This window comes from Aethalodelphis obliquidens, unplaced genomic scaffold (genome assembly GCF_003676395.1).
Source record: "Aethalodelphis obliquidens isolate GAN/ISIS:26980383/991018 unplaced genomic scaffold, ASM367639v1 scaffold3, whole genome shotgun sequence".
Taxonomy (NCBI): Eukaryota; Metazoa; Chordata; class Mammalia; order Artiodactyla; family Delphinidae; genus Aethalodelphis; species Aethalodelphis obliquidens.
In genome coordinates, this window is record NW_020837947.1 from 18,320,377 (window position 1) to 18,339,613 (window position 19,237).

The following is a 19,237-nucleotide window of genomic DNA, read 5'->3' on the forward strand; positions in this document are numbered from 1 at the left end:
CATATATATATATGATTTTCTCTTAGTTTTTTCAGATTATCCTGCTTTGAACATGGTTTGTGGTTAAAATGCAGTTTTCCTAAGGCTCAATCTACTTCACACTTGTCCCTGTTTCTAGAATGTTGTCCTCCAGGGATTTCAACTGACAACTTTCATTGTTTACTGGAGTCCTCTCCCCTAGCAGGTTCTAAACTCTAACTTTTATCTCTTTAGCACCAAAAGACTTCAAAAAAACTCTGTTTTGCTTCTCAGAGGTTTTATGCTTAGGGTATTAGATAAGTGCAATGAAGACAAACAAAAAGTAGGAAGTGTGGAAGTTCAGAAGCAATGGTATGTTTCTAGCTGCGATGATTAGGAAAAACTCAACAAATATAGTAGCATTTGAACTGGAACTTATAGTAAGATCATTACACTGCTTTACCTTAAGAAAGGTACATCATTAGGTTACTGTAAGAAACAATAAGAAAGGTTACAATAAGAAACATCATTACACTGCTTTACCTTAAGAGAGAAATCGCATATTGTTCTATATTTTGTTCCAGTACAGCCCAAACTTTCTGAAGAGTATCTGCAACACTGGTATTTTCCTTTGTGCCTAAAAATAACAATAAAAAATAGCAATATCAAGGCTGTAAGGTGCCTGAAAAATCATTTTGTTCTAAGCCCTCCATTTACAGGTGAGGGAGTTGAAACTCACCAGTAAGGTAATATCCAAAGTCTGAAGCTTTACTAGCAGTAAACCATGTTTAAAACATAAAGCTATGAACCTCTAGTCAAGAGCTCTGCTCACAATTATATACTGTTTCCCTTCATCTTTAGTTTAAAAATTATAAAATGCTCTTTGATCTAATTGAAGATACTCATCAAAGCATTTACAATGAGAGATCATTTATCACACCAAAAAAAACCTTATGAAAGCTCTTGTGTCAGAAAAAATAATCCATCCAATTTTTCTAAAAAACAATGGCTAATAGGGTCTCACTGAAGCTTAATCTAAAGCATAATCCACGAATGGCTTAAGAGCTGATTTGGCAAGAAAAATGCAAATCCATAATAAGTGCCTCGAATTTAACATGTCAGAAACTGACTGTTTTTCTAATTATCCTAATTTCTTCACAGTACTTACTCATATCTGAAATCAGTATCTTAATATATGTACTTTCTGCTATATGCCTGTGACCACTACAACACAAGATTCATCAGAGCAGAAACCTTGTCAGTTTTACTGATTTCTTTCTGTAAGGCCAGAATCTAGAACAGTTCTGTGCACACAAAAATTATTCAATAAATGTGTTGAGTGAAAGAATGCAAATGCTATTGAAATATTATTAAGCTGCTGATTTTTGTCTTTATAAAGAGAAAACAATCATTGTATGAATATAACTTTTACAGCATATATGGACAACATGTGTATGTTACCACATATTTAATTGGATGAATTTATAATTAGTTTTTTTCTGATAGAAAAAAATATAAAAATCAAGCGACAGCAATATTTTTCTACCACAAAACTATGCAATATAGTTTGTTTCTTTTTACACTTGTGTATCTATAGTTTTTACTGCTTAGATGAACATTTTGATATTTCTCATTAAATGTTTCAGAGATATGTTTACAACAAAATGTCTCAAAATACTCAAAGAATTCTATTGGAGGCAAGGCTTTTTCTCTAAAAGCGTTAACAAAAATTGCAGAATGAAAATAATTGAATATAATTTTTTTGCCTCTGCATGTATTATTTTGAGCTGTTAAAATAGACCTCACGAAAGTTTACTTCATATGCATAAATATATTTGATTTAATAAATATAATAATATACTTTAAAAGCATTTTATGCCTTCTAAATGTATGTCACCACAGGCATATGTGGAAGCTTCTTCATTAAATTCATTCATTCATTCACTCATTCATTCATTCGATTCTTTGAAAAATGGTCTAGAAATGTAAAAACTGTCTATGACTTAGCTGAAATTGACTGCTAAAGCATTCTGCTAGGCAAAGGGGATGGATGGAGAAAAAGGCCAGTTTCCTGTTTTTTAAAGAACGCATGATAGATTGGGAAAATACAGCTGATCATTCATTCATTCATTCATTCTTTCAGCCAGTATTTGTTGTGTGCTCAGTCTGTGCCAGGCATTGCACTATATTCCAGGAACAAAAAAGCATGAGTGTACTGACATGCATCCTGAACTCAAGGAAATTCAATATTGATAGAATTAAAAAGAATTAGCTGAGCCGTAAAGTAGAATGACTCTAAAATGCTTTTTGTTAGCACGTAAACAAATATTCATCCTTATTTATGCAAGTTCATTTTATAAATGATTGAAAGAGTATACCTGGTGTTCTAGCTTTCATAAGTAATCTGACGTACGTCCCTCTCCACATGGCTTGAATTTTAATTGCTGCTGCTACTTCCTCAGGAGAATACTCTTTGTCACTTATTGGCACATTACATTTAACATCTAAGCATTCCGCTGGAAAGAGAAAAACAAACTTTGGACTGAAAGTTATATCTAATCTCTACCCCAATTTTCACTGCCTTTAACTATTAAAGCCCTCTAATGTATAAAGTGCCACAACGATAGATTTGTTGTTATATTTAACATTGCCTTCTGCAGGTGGTTCTTTTTTAGAATATAAACATTCTGGAGAAGGGAAACACTAAATATTGACACTTTAGTGAACTAGTGTTGATTCCTGTGTGAAAGTAGCATGAAGGTTCTTTAAAATTGAAAGAAAATGTTAAAATGGTGGGAATAGAACATCGGAAGAGGAGGAAATGAGGGTTACTTAGATCAGAGAATCTTCCCTGAATTACTCCAGTGCTACTGTATATATAGTGATTGTCATGCTCTTTAAGGTCAGGAACAAATAAAACTGGGAAATTCTGGGCTGCCCTGGATGTATGTGGGACAGGGGACACACGTCAGATCTTTGGAACCTTTTGAGCTTCTCAGGGCATAGCCTGAACTCTACAACTGTTAATATAGACCCATTCTACCTACTCCACAAAAATTTTGAGTATACTTTTCTCAAATTATTTAGTCCATATAAGGCTAGGAATTCCTTTGTCACATAAATATCTAAAATTAATCAGTACCTAAAGAAGCCTCTTCCAAAGAAGAATCAAGTAAGTCCAAGTCCAAAACCATAGCACGGAATGCAAATTTGAGGTTGGGAAGAGGTTTTGCTATTTGAGCTTTTTTCATTAAATGCCATAAAGAAATATGAAAAACCTGAAAAAGATAAAATGCACTAGTATATTTTTTAAATCAAGAAAATACCCTTACCTGGCCAGAGAGGCTCTAAAAAACTTGAGATACTCTAAAAATAAAAACTATGTATTTCTCAGATATACACACCATCTAGCAGAAGACTCTTTGCAGACTCCCTCATCTGGTAAAAGATGAAAATTATTTATCATTTGACTAATTTTAACTTAATAAGCTTTAATCACCACAACAATGTTTATAATGTACATTCAATTAAAATATAACATTAAATGGATTGAGGAGATACAGTGTAAGATAAAAAATAAGGTTCTTATGCCTAAGCAAGTTAAATACCAGATTTCTTTTATCCCAAGATGCCACCCATTATAAGACACACTATTAGTTCCTGTGCTTCAAGAAAGAAAATATGCCACTCAAAGTTTTTAATCACTTTCGTGTCACTTACGAGTATTTACTTCCTATTGAAAAAGCTCTTTTAAATTTATTTAGGCATAACTTTTTCATCATGTATCACACTTAAACGTACATGAAAAAATAAACTACATAAATTGGTTAAGTATTCTGAAAACTTATTCATACTCAAACTCCTACTCTTGTAAATCACTTTTTGTAAACACTAAACGTGTGTTTTGTTTGTTTGTTTGTTTTTTTAAACGTGTGTTTTTCTGTGCAGTTTTGTCCTTCGTGTTGTCAAAGGCTTTGAAAATGCACCGTTGCCTGAAGAGTGTTCTCCTTTTCTTCCTGGGGTTTTTCTCAAGCCACCAACCCTCATTCAGGAAGTTCTGATGCTGAGTTGTTCTTGATCTCACCAAAGAGGACCACTGGAAGGTTTTTAGACCGCATCCAGAACACATATCCCTTCTTCCACGTTTTTTTTTCATGGCTTTTATCCTGAAATGCTGATGGATTCCATATATCCAGTCATACCACTGGGAATAACAACCAGCCACTGCACATTTCTGCTTGCTTACTTGTAGCTATTTACATGTTCACAGGGAGTAGAGTGCTTGGTGAATTGGGTAGCGCTCCTGGGGCACTGTTTGTGGTGACTTTCAGCCAGTCATACCTCTCCCTCTCTCTCTTTTCCTGAGCCATGGGGGAGTCATTCTGGTGTGAGGAGAACCCCTTTCCCTTCACATTTCTTCGAGAGGCTCTACCATGCCATTTAATTCTCTTCCCCTAAGGATTAGGCTTTTGTCAAACATATTTCTTTTGAAACGGAGACGATATGAATTCTTATGAACAAGTCCATGTCCACGTGTGTGCAGAGAATTCTGGAGGTCACCTGGCCAGCAATGATTGTAAGGAACCACCAATGACAAGACACTCTGATTTCATTCTGATATTAAAGGGGAAAAGCAATGTTCGTCTTAGAATTGGTGAAATACAGTGCTCTGCAAAGGCATATGACTATTGCATTTCCTGCTTAGTCTACATTTTCTGACAACTCCTCACCTCTCTTCATATGTATAGAAACAGGGACCTAGTCCCACAGTCTGTATCTGTACGTGCCCCATCAGCTAGCAATGGTGGACAAGCCTGCGAGCAAGCATCTAACCCAAGCTGAGCAAATCTTTGTCACTTCGGCCAATATTTTTTTTTTTTAATTTTTATTGGAGTATAGTTGATTTACAATGTTGTATTAGTTTCAGGTGTACAGCAAAGTGAATCAGTTATACATATACATATGGCCACTCTGTTTTAGATTCTTTTCCCATATAAGTCATTACAGAGTATTGAGTTCCCTGTGCTTTGGCCAGTAATTTGACACCAGGATCAAGATATTCTAAACTGGCCTTGTATGAGAAAACAATATAAAATTCAGGAGCCGTGTTTTCCATGATGTGAACTTAAGAGGAGAGAAAACATGTTTATAAAGAGAAAAAATGGAGAAGACAAGTTCTGAGGGCCTTCTTTTCCCTCTTCAAAGTTCCTCACTGAGTCATTCCTGTTCTTATGTGTCCAGAAGATGTCCCTGTATTGTTATAACAAATCAGCACATCCAGCTCCTCGTTGTGGCTTAAATAAGCTAGATGTGTCCTCGTGACATGCCTAATAAAATGCCCTAAATAGTTCAACACCTAAGGTAAAATCTTTTTGAAAAAATCATGAATGTTAATCCTCATACCCTCTGTTACAAATTAGTGTTCAGAGTCTTTGGTGATACTGACATTTGGTAGTGCTTGAGTCTGGTCTACACGTGAATATGGGTGACAACAGTGAACTCAAAACCGTGGGCAGTAAGTGGCCAGTACTCTTAATCCTTCATTAAGACACATGCATGCTAGAGAGTGGGGAATAAATCTTACAGAGATTCATGGACTTACCACATCGGTGGAGATTTTAGGAGTCCAGAAGGCTAGGCATGCTGGGACATCCTCTCTAAGGTAAAGGCTAAGACATAACTAAGAAAGAGGCCAGTGCTTGCTGGTCCTCTCTGCATTTGGGTAGTAGAATATTCTGCTTTGGGGAGTATTATTTCAATGCATTCATTGAGTGACTCTGAAGACCATCAGCTTTGAGTGGGATCCAATGCAAGAGCGGCATCTGCAGGAAACTTGAGCATCCCAAGAAAGAAAGATCACATGGTCCAATTCTGTTGTAAACATACCACTGAAACACCTCCCAGCAGATGCACAAATGTTATTTACTACTGAGAGAGTCCTTATGTATGGGATCTTTATAGTATGATGCACCTCATCTGTCTAGAATTGTTTACAGTAGACAAATTTGGAATCGATTTATGGAGCATGGCTCTCTGAAAAATGTCATGTAACTGTGTAATATACAAGTATAAAATGGAGATGTTTCATTACCAAAATAGCTCCCTTTTGTGTAAGTGATACATGCACAAAGACCCCTTACATATTAGATCTGGGCTAGCACCAAAAGGCCTATACAAAAGTAATCTTCATAGCAGAGATGGTGACGATGAATGGGCCCAACAGTATGGGCTCTCTTTCACCCAGGCTTAGCTGCCTCAACTGTCGGTCACAAAAACTGACTCATTATTTAATATGGTATCGTCCTCTGGGGTGTACAGTCAGTTACTTCATGACAAGTTGATATCAGTGGACTTCTGTCAAGGAGGGGTGGGCGGTGATTCATCCTTACTAGAATTGAGACTTACCTCAAATATGAGTTTGTCTTCCCTGTATTTGGTGCCTCTGCCAGCATTGTTATCTTAGGGGTTACAGAGACATGGATCCAGCCTAACATTCCCCTTGGACCAAGGATCAAGTAATACAGTAAACATTTAATCACTGGGGAATGTTTGAGACTCACTGGTCCTAACATATACCATAGAAAGGATTGATAAAATTCCTGGCAGATTGGAAAGGCATATAAAAGGCTCAGCTAAGAAGCCAGCCTGGTGATGACATCCTGCAAAACTGAGGCAGTATCCTCCAGAATACAGAATATTTGTATAAAACCAAAGATCAATACACAGTACTATGACTGTAATAGCTATAATATACTGGCCTGAGGTTCAAAAATTAGAAGTAGGAGTGGCCTCTCTCACCATCATTTCCAGTGATCCACTTTCAATAGTTAGTGTTCTCTGTCCCCACAACAGGGAGTTTCTGTACTGGAGGACCTAATTCCTGGGGGTGGATAGCAGGAAATATTTTCACCAGGGAACACAGTATGATTTACAATAAACCTAAACTCTGATATATTCCTAGTTGCTTTGAGATCCTCATCCTGGTGGACAAGCAGGAAAAAAGAAACTAATATAATGGAGTGGTGGGAGAATTCATCCTCATTGTCATGAGGGGCTAGGTTTCTGCTACATAATGGGGACAAGAAGAATTATGTCTGGATTTGCTGGGACACTTCTTGGTGCTTCCACAGTGAATGCTTAATTACAACAATCTCAGCCTGATGAGAATAAGGCAATCAAGGTCTGTACCCATCAAGATTGAAGGTCTGGGGCACCAACCAGGCAAGCAACTAGAGCGGCTGGAAGAAAGGGAAATCTAGAATAGGTGGTAGAGGAGAGATGTTGACTACCAATTCTGGCCTTAGGGCCAGCTGTAGCAGTGGATACTACAGCTTTCTTGTTATATGATAATTTGATTATTTATTTATTTTTAGAGCTTATGACCACCACCAAGAGCCATCTAGAGCCACCACCTTGAGGACTGGATGGACAGAATTAACTTAAGGACCAATCAGACTAGTTAAAGAGGTAAGTCATGGCAGATCTTTGGAGACTGCTCATGCCCGAGGTGAGTGGTTTTCAACTGGGAGTGATTTGTGTCCCAGGTAGGGTTGACAGATAAGATACAAGAAACTGTAAGGGCAAATACCAGTTTAAACAAAACAAGACAATTCTCCTTATGGAAAATAAGGGAAGAGACTCTTCCCCTCCCTTTTCTTAGAGCATTCACTTTAGAAAACTTATAATTTTAAGTTCTCTCTCTCTCTTCTTCTTTGAAATATATGTAAATATTTTTAAAGGCTAAATAGCTATCTTGCCAGCTTTAAGATCCAGGAATATCTTTCTCAAGGACCTGGAAGTCATCTCTTTGAAATGTAATCATCAAGGAAGATAGCACCCCAATCCCCCAGTTTCTGTGGAAGGGGAGGAACCTAACCTTGGTGGGAGGCTCCCACCAACTTGGAAAAATACCTCCTGCCATAAAGGCATGAGAAGTTTGTTTCTTTTGGATAAACCCAGTTAGGTAATGCAAATGGTCACTCCAAATAGCAGGTGAATTTAGGATTCACTATGTGTAACAAATGGTGCTATCAAATCCCTTTACTTAAGGGACTAATTATCATTTATCTTGAGAACATGTAGGTAGTGGGCAATATCTGCTGGGCTATACAAAAGGGTAAGGTTTCTTTGGCTCTTTGCTATCTCTTTAGCAGATTGCCCTTGACGGGTATCACATTCTGGTTTAACGCTTATTCAACAATCTTCTGTTTCTTCTACCTTTGTGGAGGTCTTCCTGGTTTGAAGGAGATTCTGTTTTTAATTATCTATCCCCAACAACACCTTATACCCAGTTAAAGTGGAATAACAGGGAAAATAAATTTTTAGTGTAATTTTTAACATAAGTATGTGCTATATATTGCACATACTGTTTGTTTATATGAAATTAAAATTTAGTTGGGTGAAATGACTCTAGACAGAGACCTTGCACCCTTCACAAACGTTAACTCAAAATGGACAGTAGACTGAAATGCAAAACGCAAAAGTATAAAATTCCTAGAAGATAACATAGGAGAAAATCTAGATGACCGGGGTATGGCAATGGCTTTATGGATGTAACACTCAAGCCAGGACCCATGAGAGAAAGAATTGATAAGCCGACTTCACTAAAATTAAAAACTTTTGCTCTGTAAGGAAAATGTCAAGAGAATGAGAAAACAAGTCATAGACCGGGAGAAAATATCTGCAAAGGAATACTTAAAACTCAATGATAAGGAAACAAACAACCTGATTAAAAATGGGCCAAAGACTTTAACAGACACCTCACCAAAGAAGATATCCAGGTGGCAAATAAGCATATCAAAAGATGTTCCATATCGTATGTCATCAGGGAAATGCAAATTAAAATGAGATACCACTACACACCTATTAGAAAGGCCCAAATCTGGAACAAAGACAACATCAAATCCTGACTAGGATATAGAGCAACAGAAATTCTCATTCATTTTGGTGGGAATGAAAAATGGTACAGCCACTTTCGAAGACAGTTTGATAATTTTTATAAAACTAAACATACTCTTATCACATGATCCAGCAATTACACTCGTTTGTATTTACCCAAATGAGCTGAAAACATATGCCTTCATAAAAACTTGCACACAGATGTTTATAGCCACTTCATTCATAATTGCCAAAACTTGGAAGCAACTAAGATGTCTTTCAGTAAGTGAATAAATAAATAAACCGTGGTACATCCAGACAATGGAATATTATTCAGCATGAAAATGAAGTGACCTATGAAGTCATGAAAAGACATGGAGGGAACTTAAATGTGTATTTCTAAGTCAAAGAAGCTAATTTGGAAAGACTACATACTTTATGACATTCTGGAAAAGGCAAAACTATGGAGACAATAAAAAAGATCAATGGGTGCCAGGGCTTGGGGGAGGGGAGAGATGACTAGGCAGAACACACAGGATTTTTAGGGCAGTGAAACTATTATATATGATACTACAGTGATGGATACATGTTATTATACATTTGTCCAGACCCATAGAATGTACACCAAGAGTAAACTCTAGTGTAAACTGTGGACTTTGAGTGATTGATGTATCAATGTAGGTTCATCGATTGTAACAAACGTACCACTCATGGGGGGTGTTGATAAATAATGGGGAAGGCACGTGTGGCATCAGGGGATAAATGGGAAATCTCCATACCTTCTGCCCAATTTTGCAATGAACCTGAAACTACTCTAAAAATTAAGTCTTTAGTAAAACAAATTTTAACGGGGTGTCCTGTATTTTAATTTCCAACTCTAGCAACACTGCTCCCCAGGGGACCCTTGACAATGTCTGAAATCATTTTTAGTTGTCACAACTGGTATTTAGAGGGTGCAGGCAAGCCATGCTGCCACTGACAGGTCAGGACCACAGCAAAAATCATCTGGCTCAAAATGTCAGTAGTGTACAGGGGGTACCACAAAGTCGTTTTGCTTCACTCCCTCAAGGCTTTCAGTAAAGCCAGGATGCTACTCAACCCCAAGAAAGTGTGAGGAAATAAATACCCCTGAGAGCACCCATCTATCAGTGGATAAACGTTACCATCGCCTCATCCTCTAGGGGGACCTTTCTAAGGGATGTCCTACACAGTTTATCAGGATTCCCTGGAGCATTGAGCCCCAGTAGCCCACAGCAATAATTACCACATCCTTTCATGAATATTCTCCTCTTTCTCATTTCATTCTTCCTACTCTCTCGTTTCTGCTTGCTGACGTCACTTCCCAAATAAACTGTCTTCATCCAGAACATTTTCTCGGCTGATTTTGGGGGTCATCGAATATGTGAAACATTATTACAAACAGAACATACTCTTCTGGGAACATTACAGCCTGAACACGCTTACCCGGAAGTGCTGTGCAGTTAGTTTTTTATCCTGGAGGCGAATAGGGTAGTGAGCTGTTTGTAGATCCTTCAGGGCTGCAGAAAGTTTAGCCTTATCTTCGAAATTAGCGATGCCATGTCCAACAGCTTTCAAAATTGTTAAAGCCCGCTCTGTAAATCGGTAGCTCTCCTGTGAAGACAAAGCATAGCGGTCAGCCCCCCTTTTGCTTATTTAGGTGTAACTAGGTTTATAACAATTTAATTTCTGTTAATATATTAAACATCTGTTATATGACTGACTCAATAGTTATTTATGGAGGACTTACTTGATCAAAGCATTTTGCTAGGTGCTATGGTCTGAGGGATATAAAACAAGGAACATGATTCCTGCTCTAGTAGGAACGCATGGAAACAACACCTACCTCACTTTGCGGGCCAGGGGAAATTTCCCCACAGTATGAATATCCAGCCTTTGTTCTGAAGAGTGTCTAGGAATTAGTCTGACAGCTGTGTGGAGTTTGACGACTGAAGGGCAGAGAAGTGTTCAGGGAGAGAGCAATAAAATAAAAAATACAAGAGGGTAAACTAGCGTGGGCTGCTGGCTCCCTTCTACTATAAACTCTGAAGAAGCGATAAAAACAAGGAGATAGGGATGTCAGGAAGGAACTTATTCTTTTAAATGGAGAAAACACTGAGGTGTTTGCAGATTATCTTGACTCGTGTGTGGTGGGTAGTTGGTGGCTGGTGGAGAACTTACTCAGAGCAGAGGGTGCTTGAAGGAAGCACGACGAGGGTCAAGTAGGAGGAAAACGTTGTAAAGTCTGTTTTTGCCTCTTTCCTAGGGGCACCATGGTGCAATCATTGCTCCACGGTTCCCTGCAGAAATTTTGAGGAATGGTATGAAAATGGGGTGAGAAACTGTTGAGAACAGATGAAACTGACTTGCCACCTTAACACATTTACTTCTTGCTGACCTTCTCCCAACCTCCCCGAAGCCTAGGGAAAGTCTCTTCTTAATGGTGTTTCTCCCTGAGATAAAACCATGACCAGAAAAGTTGTCTGGTTAAATGGTAGTTTTGGGAATGATCATGTATGGCTCTGAGGAGCTTGAGTCTCTCTGTTCTTGGGCCAGTCTATGTCCCCTTTTGCTTCTTCATTAGAACTGAAGAATACTGGGGCCTGGATGTAAGCCCCGGTAATTTTTATAAGATGGAGGAGTTGGTAATGCCAGGGAAATATGAGTTCACAGACTAAAATAACTAAACACCTAGGGAGTTAAATCACCTAAAGAAAGAAACAAACTGCTTCCATGTCTTGGCTATTGTAAATGGTGTTGCTATGAACATCGGGGTGCACGTGTCTTTTCATGCCTTTTTGAATAAATGTGCAGGGTATATATCCAGGAGTGGGATTGCTGGATCATATGGTAGCTCTATTTTTAGTTTTTTATGGAACCTCCGTACTGTTCTCCATAGTGGCTGCACCAATTTACATTTCCACCAACAGTGTAGGAGGGTTCCCTTTTCTCCACACCCTCTCCAGCATTTATTATTTGTAAGCTTTTTGATGATGGCCATTCTGACTGGTGTGAGGTGATACCTCATTGTGGTTTTGCCTTCCATTTCTCTAATAATTAGCAGTGTTGAGCATCTTTTTATGTGCCTGTTGGCCATCTGTATGTCTTCTTTAGAGAAATGTCTATTTAGGTCTTCTGCCCGTTTTTTGATTGGGTTGTTTGTTTTTTTGACATTGAGTTGTATGAGCTGTTTGTATATTTTGGAAATTAACCCCTTGGCAGTCGCATCATTTGCAGATATTATCTCCCATTCCATAGGTTGTCTTTTCATTTTGTTGATGGTTTCCTTTGCTGTGCAAGAGCATTTAAGTTTGATACATGCACCCCAAGGTTCATAGCAGCACTGTTTACCATAGCCAAGCAACCTAAGTGTCCATCAACAGATGAATGGATAAAGAAGGTGTGATATAGCTAGTGGGAAGCAGCCGCATAGCACAGGGAGATCCGCTCGGTGCTTTGTGACCACCTAGAGGGGTGGGATAGGGAGGGTGGGAAGGAGGGAGATGCAAGAGGGAAGAGAGATGGGGACATATGTATATGTATAACTGATTCACTTTGTTATAAAGCAGAAACTAACACACCATTGTAAAGCAATTATACTCCAATAAAGATGTAAAAAAAAAAAGTAAAAAATCGGTAAGTTGAAAACAAAATAGCAATATGATTTAGTTCAAAATCTTTGAAAATAAGGCACAAAAAAAATCACAGTTGCTCAAAGATTTACCAGTTCAAAGTTGGGTAGCACGACATCTTCATCCCCGACGACAAAGGTCACCATGCTGCAGATGTGTATGGAGTGCCCCACGGGGGAGTATGCGGTGAACAGCAGCATGTGTCTCCTAAGGAGAGAGGACCGAGGGTTTCCTTTGTTGTAGTCCTTGCCTCTGTTAGCTTCTTGATGATACTTCGTGCTCAAATAAGTCAAACATTATTAAGGGCTGAATTTTGTAACACAGATGAGGTAAAGACTGATGAATTTTTCACTTTGAAAGAACCCTCTGAGATCATGGAATCTATATCTCACTGATTATGCTGGACAAAAAACGATTACAGTAAATGACAAACTTGCACGTGTTGGAGACATCTCCCATAAGCTGCAGACACATTGCGAAACACTCGTCTGGATTTTCCCCCTAACAACAGTAATAATTCATGTTGGCCTAGTGCTCTGTAGCTTTCATAGTCAGTTTCTCACAAATGCATAATTTCATGTGTGTTAATTGTGTCTCTCCTACCAAGGTTGCGGCATCAGGGAGAATACTGAGAGCATGTCCAAAACCCACCTGTCTATAGCTTAGGCTCTGTCGGGGGAAAAGCAGATAAAAATACTAGATTCTTTATCAGTTCCCCATCCTTGGTTGTCCTGATGGATGAGCACTCAGACAGAATAATGACTTCTGGGAGAATCTCTCCATACCAGAGTTTTTAGGGAAGATGTGAAAATATAGAAGTTTTAAAATTCATTATTTTTCTAGAAATATTGGACGCTTGCCACAGATTATCCTAGCATTTCATTTTGTTGCTTGGGCTTTGCTTTTGTACAAGAGCCATAGCTTTTCGTTGATCACATAGAATTATCATGATTGATCTTGGGAAATTCAGCAAAATTATTTATTTCATCTGAAATATGAGGTAATATTTTGAATTTTATTTATCAAAATCATGAAAACTTTTCAATTATACATATTTTCTTTAAAATGAAAAATGTGATGTGCTTAACCAATTTTATCTTAACTCAAAATAGAACTACAGGTAAAATTAAAAACAAACTACAGGTAAAACTACAGATTTGTAGGGGAAAATGCTGTTTCTCAATCTGTTTTTAAATAAAATCATGGTTCTTATTAAGGAATTTAATGAATTTTACAATAAAACAAAAAAGATCTTTTAATAAATTAATTTTAGGAAATGCTGAGTTAAACAAGTTTAAACTGTATTCTTTACTAAAGAAACAACCAGATTCTTTTAACAATTATGAATCTTCCAAAAGGTACAGCATTTCTTCACTTTATTAGTTCACAGAATTATTTTTCTCAAGAATCATGATGATAGACCTCTGCTTTATGAAATTGCTTCAGGAAGCAACATATTAGATTCCATATTGTTTCATTATTTAGTAGTCAAAAGTTTACAAGTCTTCAAATAATTCTTAGTATGGGAAAAATGAAGTCACTCCATACCCAACAGGCAGGCGAACCACTGTAGCCTTGGTAGCATACGTGTGAATTGTCACAACAAGATCACGTGGCCTCAGAGATTTCCAAGAAACTCTCTCAACTGTAAGTAGTCCAGGCTGTATGGGAGGGCTGTTCTTTGTTAAAGCTTTAGGAAAATTTAAAAGAAAAAAAAAACCATATATATATATATATATACATACAGAAATTTGACTGTGAGAGTATAGTTGGCTTTCACTGGTATTGCTTTTTACCAATAATGACATTAATAATATGATAATAACAATAATATTAACAACAACAACCAAGAATTAGACCTATTCTGAAGACGTTCATAAAACATTAGAAACTACCTGAGTAAATAATTACTGGAAATAATACTCAAGAGGAATCAAGACCTTCTTCCCTCCCTAGCCTACTTTTCTCCTCATAGCCATCCCCTCAGCTGAAGAAACCAAGAATGACAAAGTTAGGAAAAAGAGGACAGATAGGGGTATTTCACTGTAGTGTACCACTGCTTTTCTTATGTAGGACAGTAATAACAATATCCCACTAGATACAATTTTAAAGGAGGAAAAATACCACATCTGGGAAAATGAGAGATTTTCCTAAGATAGTGGCAAAGCAAGGGCAAAAGATGCCACTGTTTATTTAAGTTTTGAGCTTTGATCCTTAGCTTTGACTGTGTAGAAAAATAATTACCAAAATTTTAATTAAATTAATTAAAACTTTTATTTAATTTTTATAAATTTAAAATTTTATCTAATTAAACTTTAATTAATAATTTTTTTATCTTGAAATTGATAGAAAATAATGACTACTCTTCATCAGTAGCTGAGAGCAAAAGACTTCTTACCCTGTTTCCAGATAACACTCAAGCTAAGGATACAAGGCCACCACATGACCTGAAATACCTCTACGCATTTAGAGTTTCAATGTTCTAGGACGTGGTGTGGCTTAGGAGCTACTGGTGAAGTGGACATACTAAGCTCACACCACTGAAGTCTGGAAAGTTTATTCAACAAATATTTATTGTCCACTTGCTGCACATCTGACACCATTCAAAACATTGGGTACATCCTGATGGAAAATCATAGTCTGTGCCCTCAGAGTGGGCAAAAAATTCAATACTAAGCATTCAGCAAATATTTGTACCTGTACAGTGTGAGGTACTGCTAATTTGAGTTAAATATAAATGCTTTAGTAAAATAAGCCAAACAAAGAATGCTGTTTTGTGCATATGTGCATGTGTTTGCAAGAAGCTGGCCTTAGAGAAGAGAAGGAACAGTCCATCTGTTAGAACAGGAGGGAAGGGTGACAAGAACTTGGGAGAGTTCATTATGAGAAGATGAGTGGGTCATTTCCAATTTCTTCTATCTCTTCAGTGAAGACAGCAGCAAGGTCATCAGCTGAAAATGAGGAAGGATGAGAGTGGGAGTTGGAGATTTGAAGGCAGAGAGAGAGAGAGAGATTTGAAGGTTTGAAATAGTCACTCATGAGAATGAGAGCTGGGAGAATGAATGAACTCAGGAAATGTTGGCAGTGCTTAGGGGCTTTGCTTTGAGATTTGTGGTCCTCAATTTAAAGTGGGGCTAGGTAGTAGGATTTTTTTTTTTTCTCCAGTTACACTCAGCTGTTCTGATGAAACCCCAGGTTAGGCACAGAGATACCTTCAACCAATATTAGGATTTTGCCAGGAGTGTGAGATGAGAGGGTAAGAAGAGCACTTGTGTTGAGGGCACATGTGAGGATATAAATACAATCATGGACCATGGAAACTACGTTGGGAATAAGAGAAATAAAGATGTGGGGAGAGTGGACACAGAAGAAGTGGTAAGGTTGAGGGATGGAGGTCCCAGTTCAGTCCAAGACCTGTAGGGGTGGGAGTTCTAGAGAGAGCGAACTGGAGATTCAGGGGTGGGGGTCAGAGGACTTGAAATTTGATTAGGATAATACAGTTATTGGTATAATAACGTCTAAAATATAACCATGAAATTAGGGGGCCAAGTTGGGATGGAGGAAAAGATCTTTGGAATTGTCAAATCAAAGAAGAAAGAGTTCATGATTTTCAATAGATTTTGAAAGAATCAAGAATGATAACATGTGGGACTTCCCTGGCAGTCAGTGGTTAAGACTCTGCCTTCCAGTGCAGGGGATACAGGTTTCACCCCTGGTCGGGGAGCTAAGATCCCACATGCCTTGCAGCCAAAAACTCAAAACATAAAACAGAAGCAATATTGTAACAAATTCAATACAGACTTTAAAAATGGTCCATATCAAAAAATCTTAAAAAAAAAAAAAGAATGATGACTTGTATAGGTAGAAAGCAAAACAGAGGGACCAGGTGTGCTCAAGAGGTGACCATAAGACCACAACACAGAGAGGGACAGGTGGCAAGAGTGAGTATAATCCTTGATGTCAGAGGAGTAGGAAGATCTTAGGAGGTCTGGAGAGGGAATAAGTTCCTTCACACATTATACATTTTCCCTGAACAGAAAGTGAGTTGGGATCTCAGACAGTAATTTTCTCATAGCCTTCTTACCTCCAGATTCTCCCCAGCGTACCAATGCAGAAAAGCAAATCAGTAGTTCAATGGGCTTTAGACTGTCCACAAATAGATAGTAGGACACACGTTCATCTGAGAACTGCAAGAAATGAGACCAATCATTGTATTTCATATCAGCCTATTAATGCTGTATTTTCCACTTCTATTAAAAGTACAATATCTAACATTTATAGAGAATTTACTGTGTTCTAGACACCATGATAAGTACTTTACAGGTTTAATGATAGGGAGAAAATCACACCGGTGAATGTTGGCAGCAGTCCACGGAAGCTGGGTCTGCAGGGCCTGTGTGAGACTGGCCACCATATCAGAGAGAGCCAAAGCTCTTCCCCGTGAGTAAAGAAAAGGGATATGCTTATTCCAGAAATGACAAATAGACGAAGAGATTGAGCCCAGAGCTGAGCAGTACTCAGAGGATAGGTCCTTAATAAGCAAACAGTCCGTGGAGTAACTTTGGCAGAGAATGGAAATGTATGCTACTTGGTGGTTTTTGATATAAACCCTCTATTCCTTCTTTCTACAAGATCTTCAGAAATATACCCATTGTACGCTAATGAACCAAACTGGATTTTTGTTTTGGGCATGCAAGAAAGCACTGAGCACAACTGGAATGTCCTTTAGTGGACAGCCACATAAGGATTACATGAATATGATTTTAATCCATCTTATGTGGGTACCGTTAATATCCATAATTATGGACGGAGAAACTGAAACACAGAGAGGGTAAGTAAATTGCCGAAGGTCACAGTACTTGCAAGTAGAAAAGCTGAGATTCAAAAGTAGGTCTGTCTATCTACCTGACTCCAGTACTGATCACAATTATTGGGCTATTATTGCATTTCAGTTTCCCAGTGCTTCAGCATAATTTTGACTGATGGTATATTGTAAATGTGTTAATTTGTCATTATACTTTAAAAGCTTTCTATACTATTGAACAACAATATTTAAATCACAAGTTGCAATACAAAAGAAAAATCTCTAGCAATACTGTGAAAAAAGAAATCCTTATTAATCAAATATAACAAGATTTCTAGAAATGCTTGGTACAATGTAACTAATTAAGATGATCGCTTCGCTCAATGTCTTCCAATAGTTAGCATTAGACTTTATTTCATTTGTTTTCTTTTGGCTGCCAAATGTTGGTGATAGAGGCAGTTGTTTCAAACACTATCTAAAACTATGAAGGGCCCTGCATTTGCCAGCACAGCCTGTGTGGCTGAGGAGGGGATTCTGCCTAGAGATCATTTGTTGTCATTTTAAAGAGCCTGAGAATTTGAGGGTGAGATGGCCCCCGAGGCCACATTCAGGGGCTCTGCTCTGGTGCAGGGACCAGACACCTTTGTGAGCCCCTTGCCAACCCCCATGACATCTCCCAGGGGACAGCTAAGGGATGTGCGGCAGACAGGCCTCAGGCTCTGTGTCTCCAGCTCAGCTGGTAGCGCCTGTGGCCACTAACATCAGGACTGTCTGGCCTCAGACCACGAACAATCCAGATTAAAGGCCATTAAGTTTGGGTACCAAAAACATCCTCTAAGAAAAAGTCATCATTTTCTCAGACCACTGATGTTAAAAAAAAATTCAGGGGAATGAAGGGACTCATAATGGATGCCGTCATTTTATTTTGCTAAGCTGGGACTTTAAAAGGAAAATAAAATTCTCCTTTTACCATCACTTCATAAAAATAGGATCGGAACAAAGAACAGTTGGCCATTTTCCGAACACACATACACATATATATTAGGGTGGTGATGTATAACAAAAACTCATATGCTAACTGCTCTTAGTAATAACAACGACAGCCAGCATTTATTTTCACTTACTAAGTATTAGGCATTCTTCTAAGTGTTTTACACATGTTCTCTCATTTATTTCTCAACTCTATGATGTTGGTCTGTCACTGCCATTGAATAAATAAGAAAACTGAGGCAAAGAGAACTTAAATAGCTTGCTCAGAGTCCCACCTCAGATGCAATCTAGATTCAAAACCCGGCAGTCTAGCTCCAGAGCCACTCATCTGCTTCCTCCAAAGGTGTGCTAGTGAGAAAGGCGCAGGTTTTACATCGGATAAACGCAGTTCTCGTGATGCTTGCGCCACTTACTAATTTGGTGATCTTGGGCATTTTACCCAAACTTGGTCTGCCTCAGTTTCCTAACCTGAAAATTGATAATAATAATTGTCCTTTCATTGAGTTTGCTATGTGGAGTTGATGTAATAAAGAACCTAGGTCAGGGCTAGGAACAGAGTCAGCACCTATAAATGACTATCATTTAAATATTGCCAATATTTTGAATATGACAACATTCCTAAGTTAACTGTAAACGGTATATTATTCTCATACTGTACTCTGGGTTCTGCTATTCCCAATTAACAGGCTTGTTTTGTTTTGTTTTGTTTTTTGTAAAATTTGTAAAATCAAAGTATTCCTCTGGGTGATTTTATAGATAGACTTCAGAACCTGGTCACCCATTCTGCCACCCCTGCAAACCCCACCCCAGTCACTACTACAGACCTGATTCTTACTTTCAGAGCAGGCAACCAGCTACAGAGCACCTCTTGAGGGATGCACAAACGGTTTTCTCTGCCTGCATTTTCATCTAGTACAAGTGCAAAGGGAGAAGTCATCACCAAGCCTCCTACTTCCCC

General features: G+C 38.1%; 1 protein-coding gene and 1 long non-coding RNA gene across 6 annotated transcripts in view; one reads left to right on the forward strand and one right to left on the reverse strand.

The window, feature by feature from the left end:
* LOC113608080 (uncharacterized) overlaps positions 1–19,237 on the forward strand; it is a 134,393-nt gene that overhangs the window by 91,883 nt on the left and 23,273 nt on the right. Inside the window, exon 3 of the long non-coding RNA XR_003428208.1 lies at positions 7,332–7,425. This is a non-coding gene — a long non-coding RNA (uncharacterized LOC113608080). The remainder of the gene's footprint in view (positions 1–7,331; positions 7,426–19,237) is intronic.
* Positions 1–19,237, reverse strand: part of ADGB (androglobin) — a 134,031-nt gene that overhangs the window by 51,965 nt on the left and 62,829 nt on the right. For 4 of the 5 annotated variants that reach the window (XM_027083903.1, XM_027083921.1, XM_027083912.1 and 1 more), the window contains 7 exons: positions 16,570–16,672; positions 14,034–14,175; positions 12,578–12,692; positions 10,300–10,467; positions 3,101–3,236; positions 2,337–2,474; positions 502–595 (listed from right to left, as the gene is read on the reverse strand). In XM_027083903.1, coding sequence (XP_026939704.1) covers positions 502–595; positions 2,337–2,474; positions 3,101–3,236; positions 10,300–10,467; positions 12,578–12,692; positions 14,034–14,175; positions 16,570–16,672 — 896 coding nt within the window. Of the gene's footprint in view, positions 1–501; positions 596–2,336; positions 2,475–3,100; positions 3,237–3,362; positions 3,397–10,299; positions 10,468–12,577; positions 12,693–14,033; positions 14,176–16,569; positions 16,673–19,237 lie in introns of all 5 variants that reach the window. The other variant, XM_027083894.1, reaches the window with a different exon arrangement.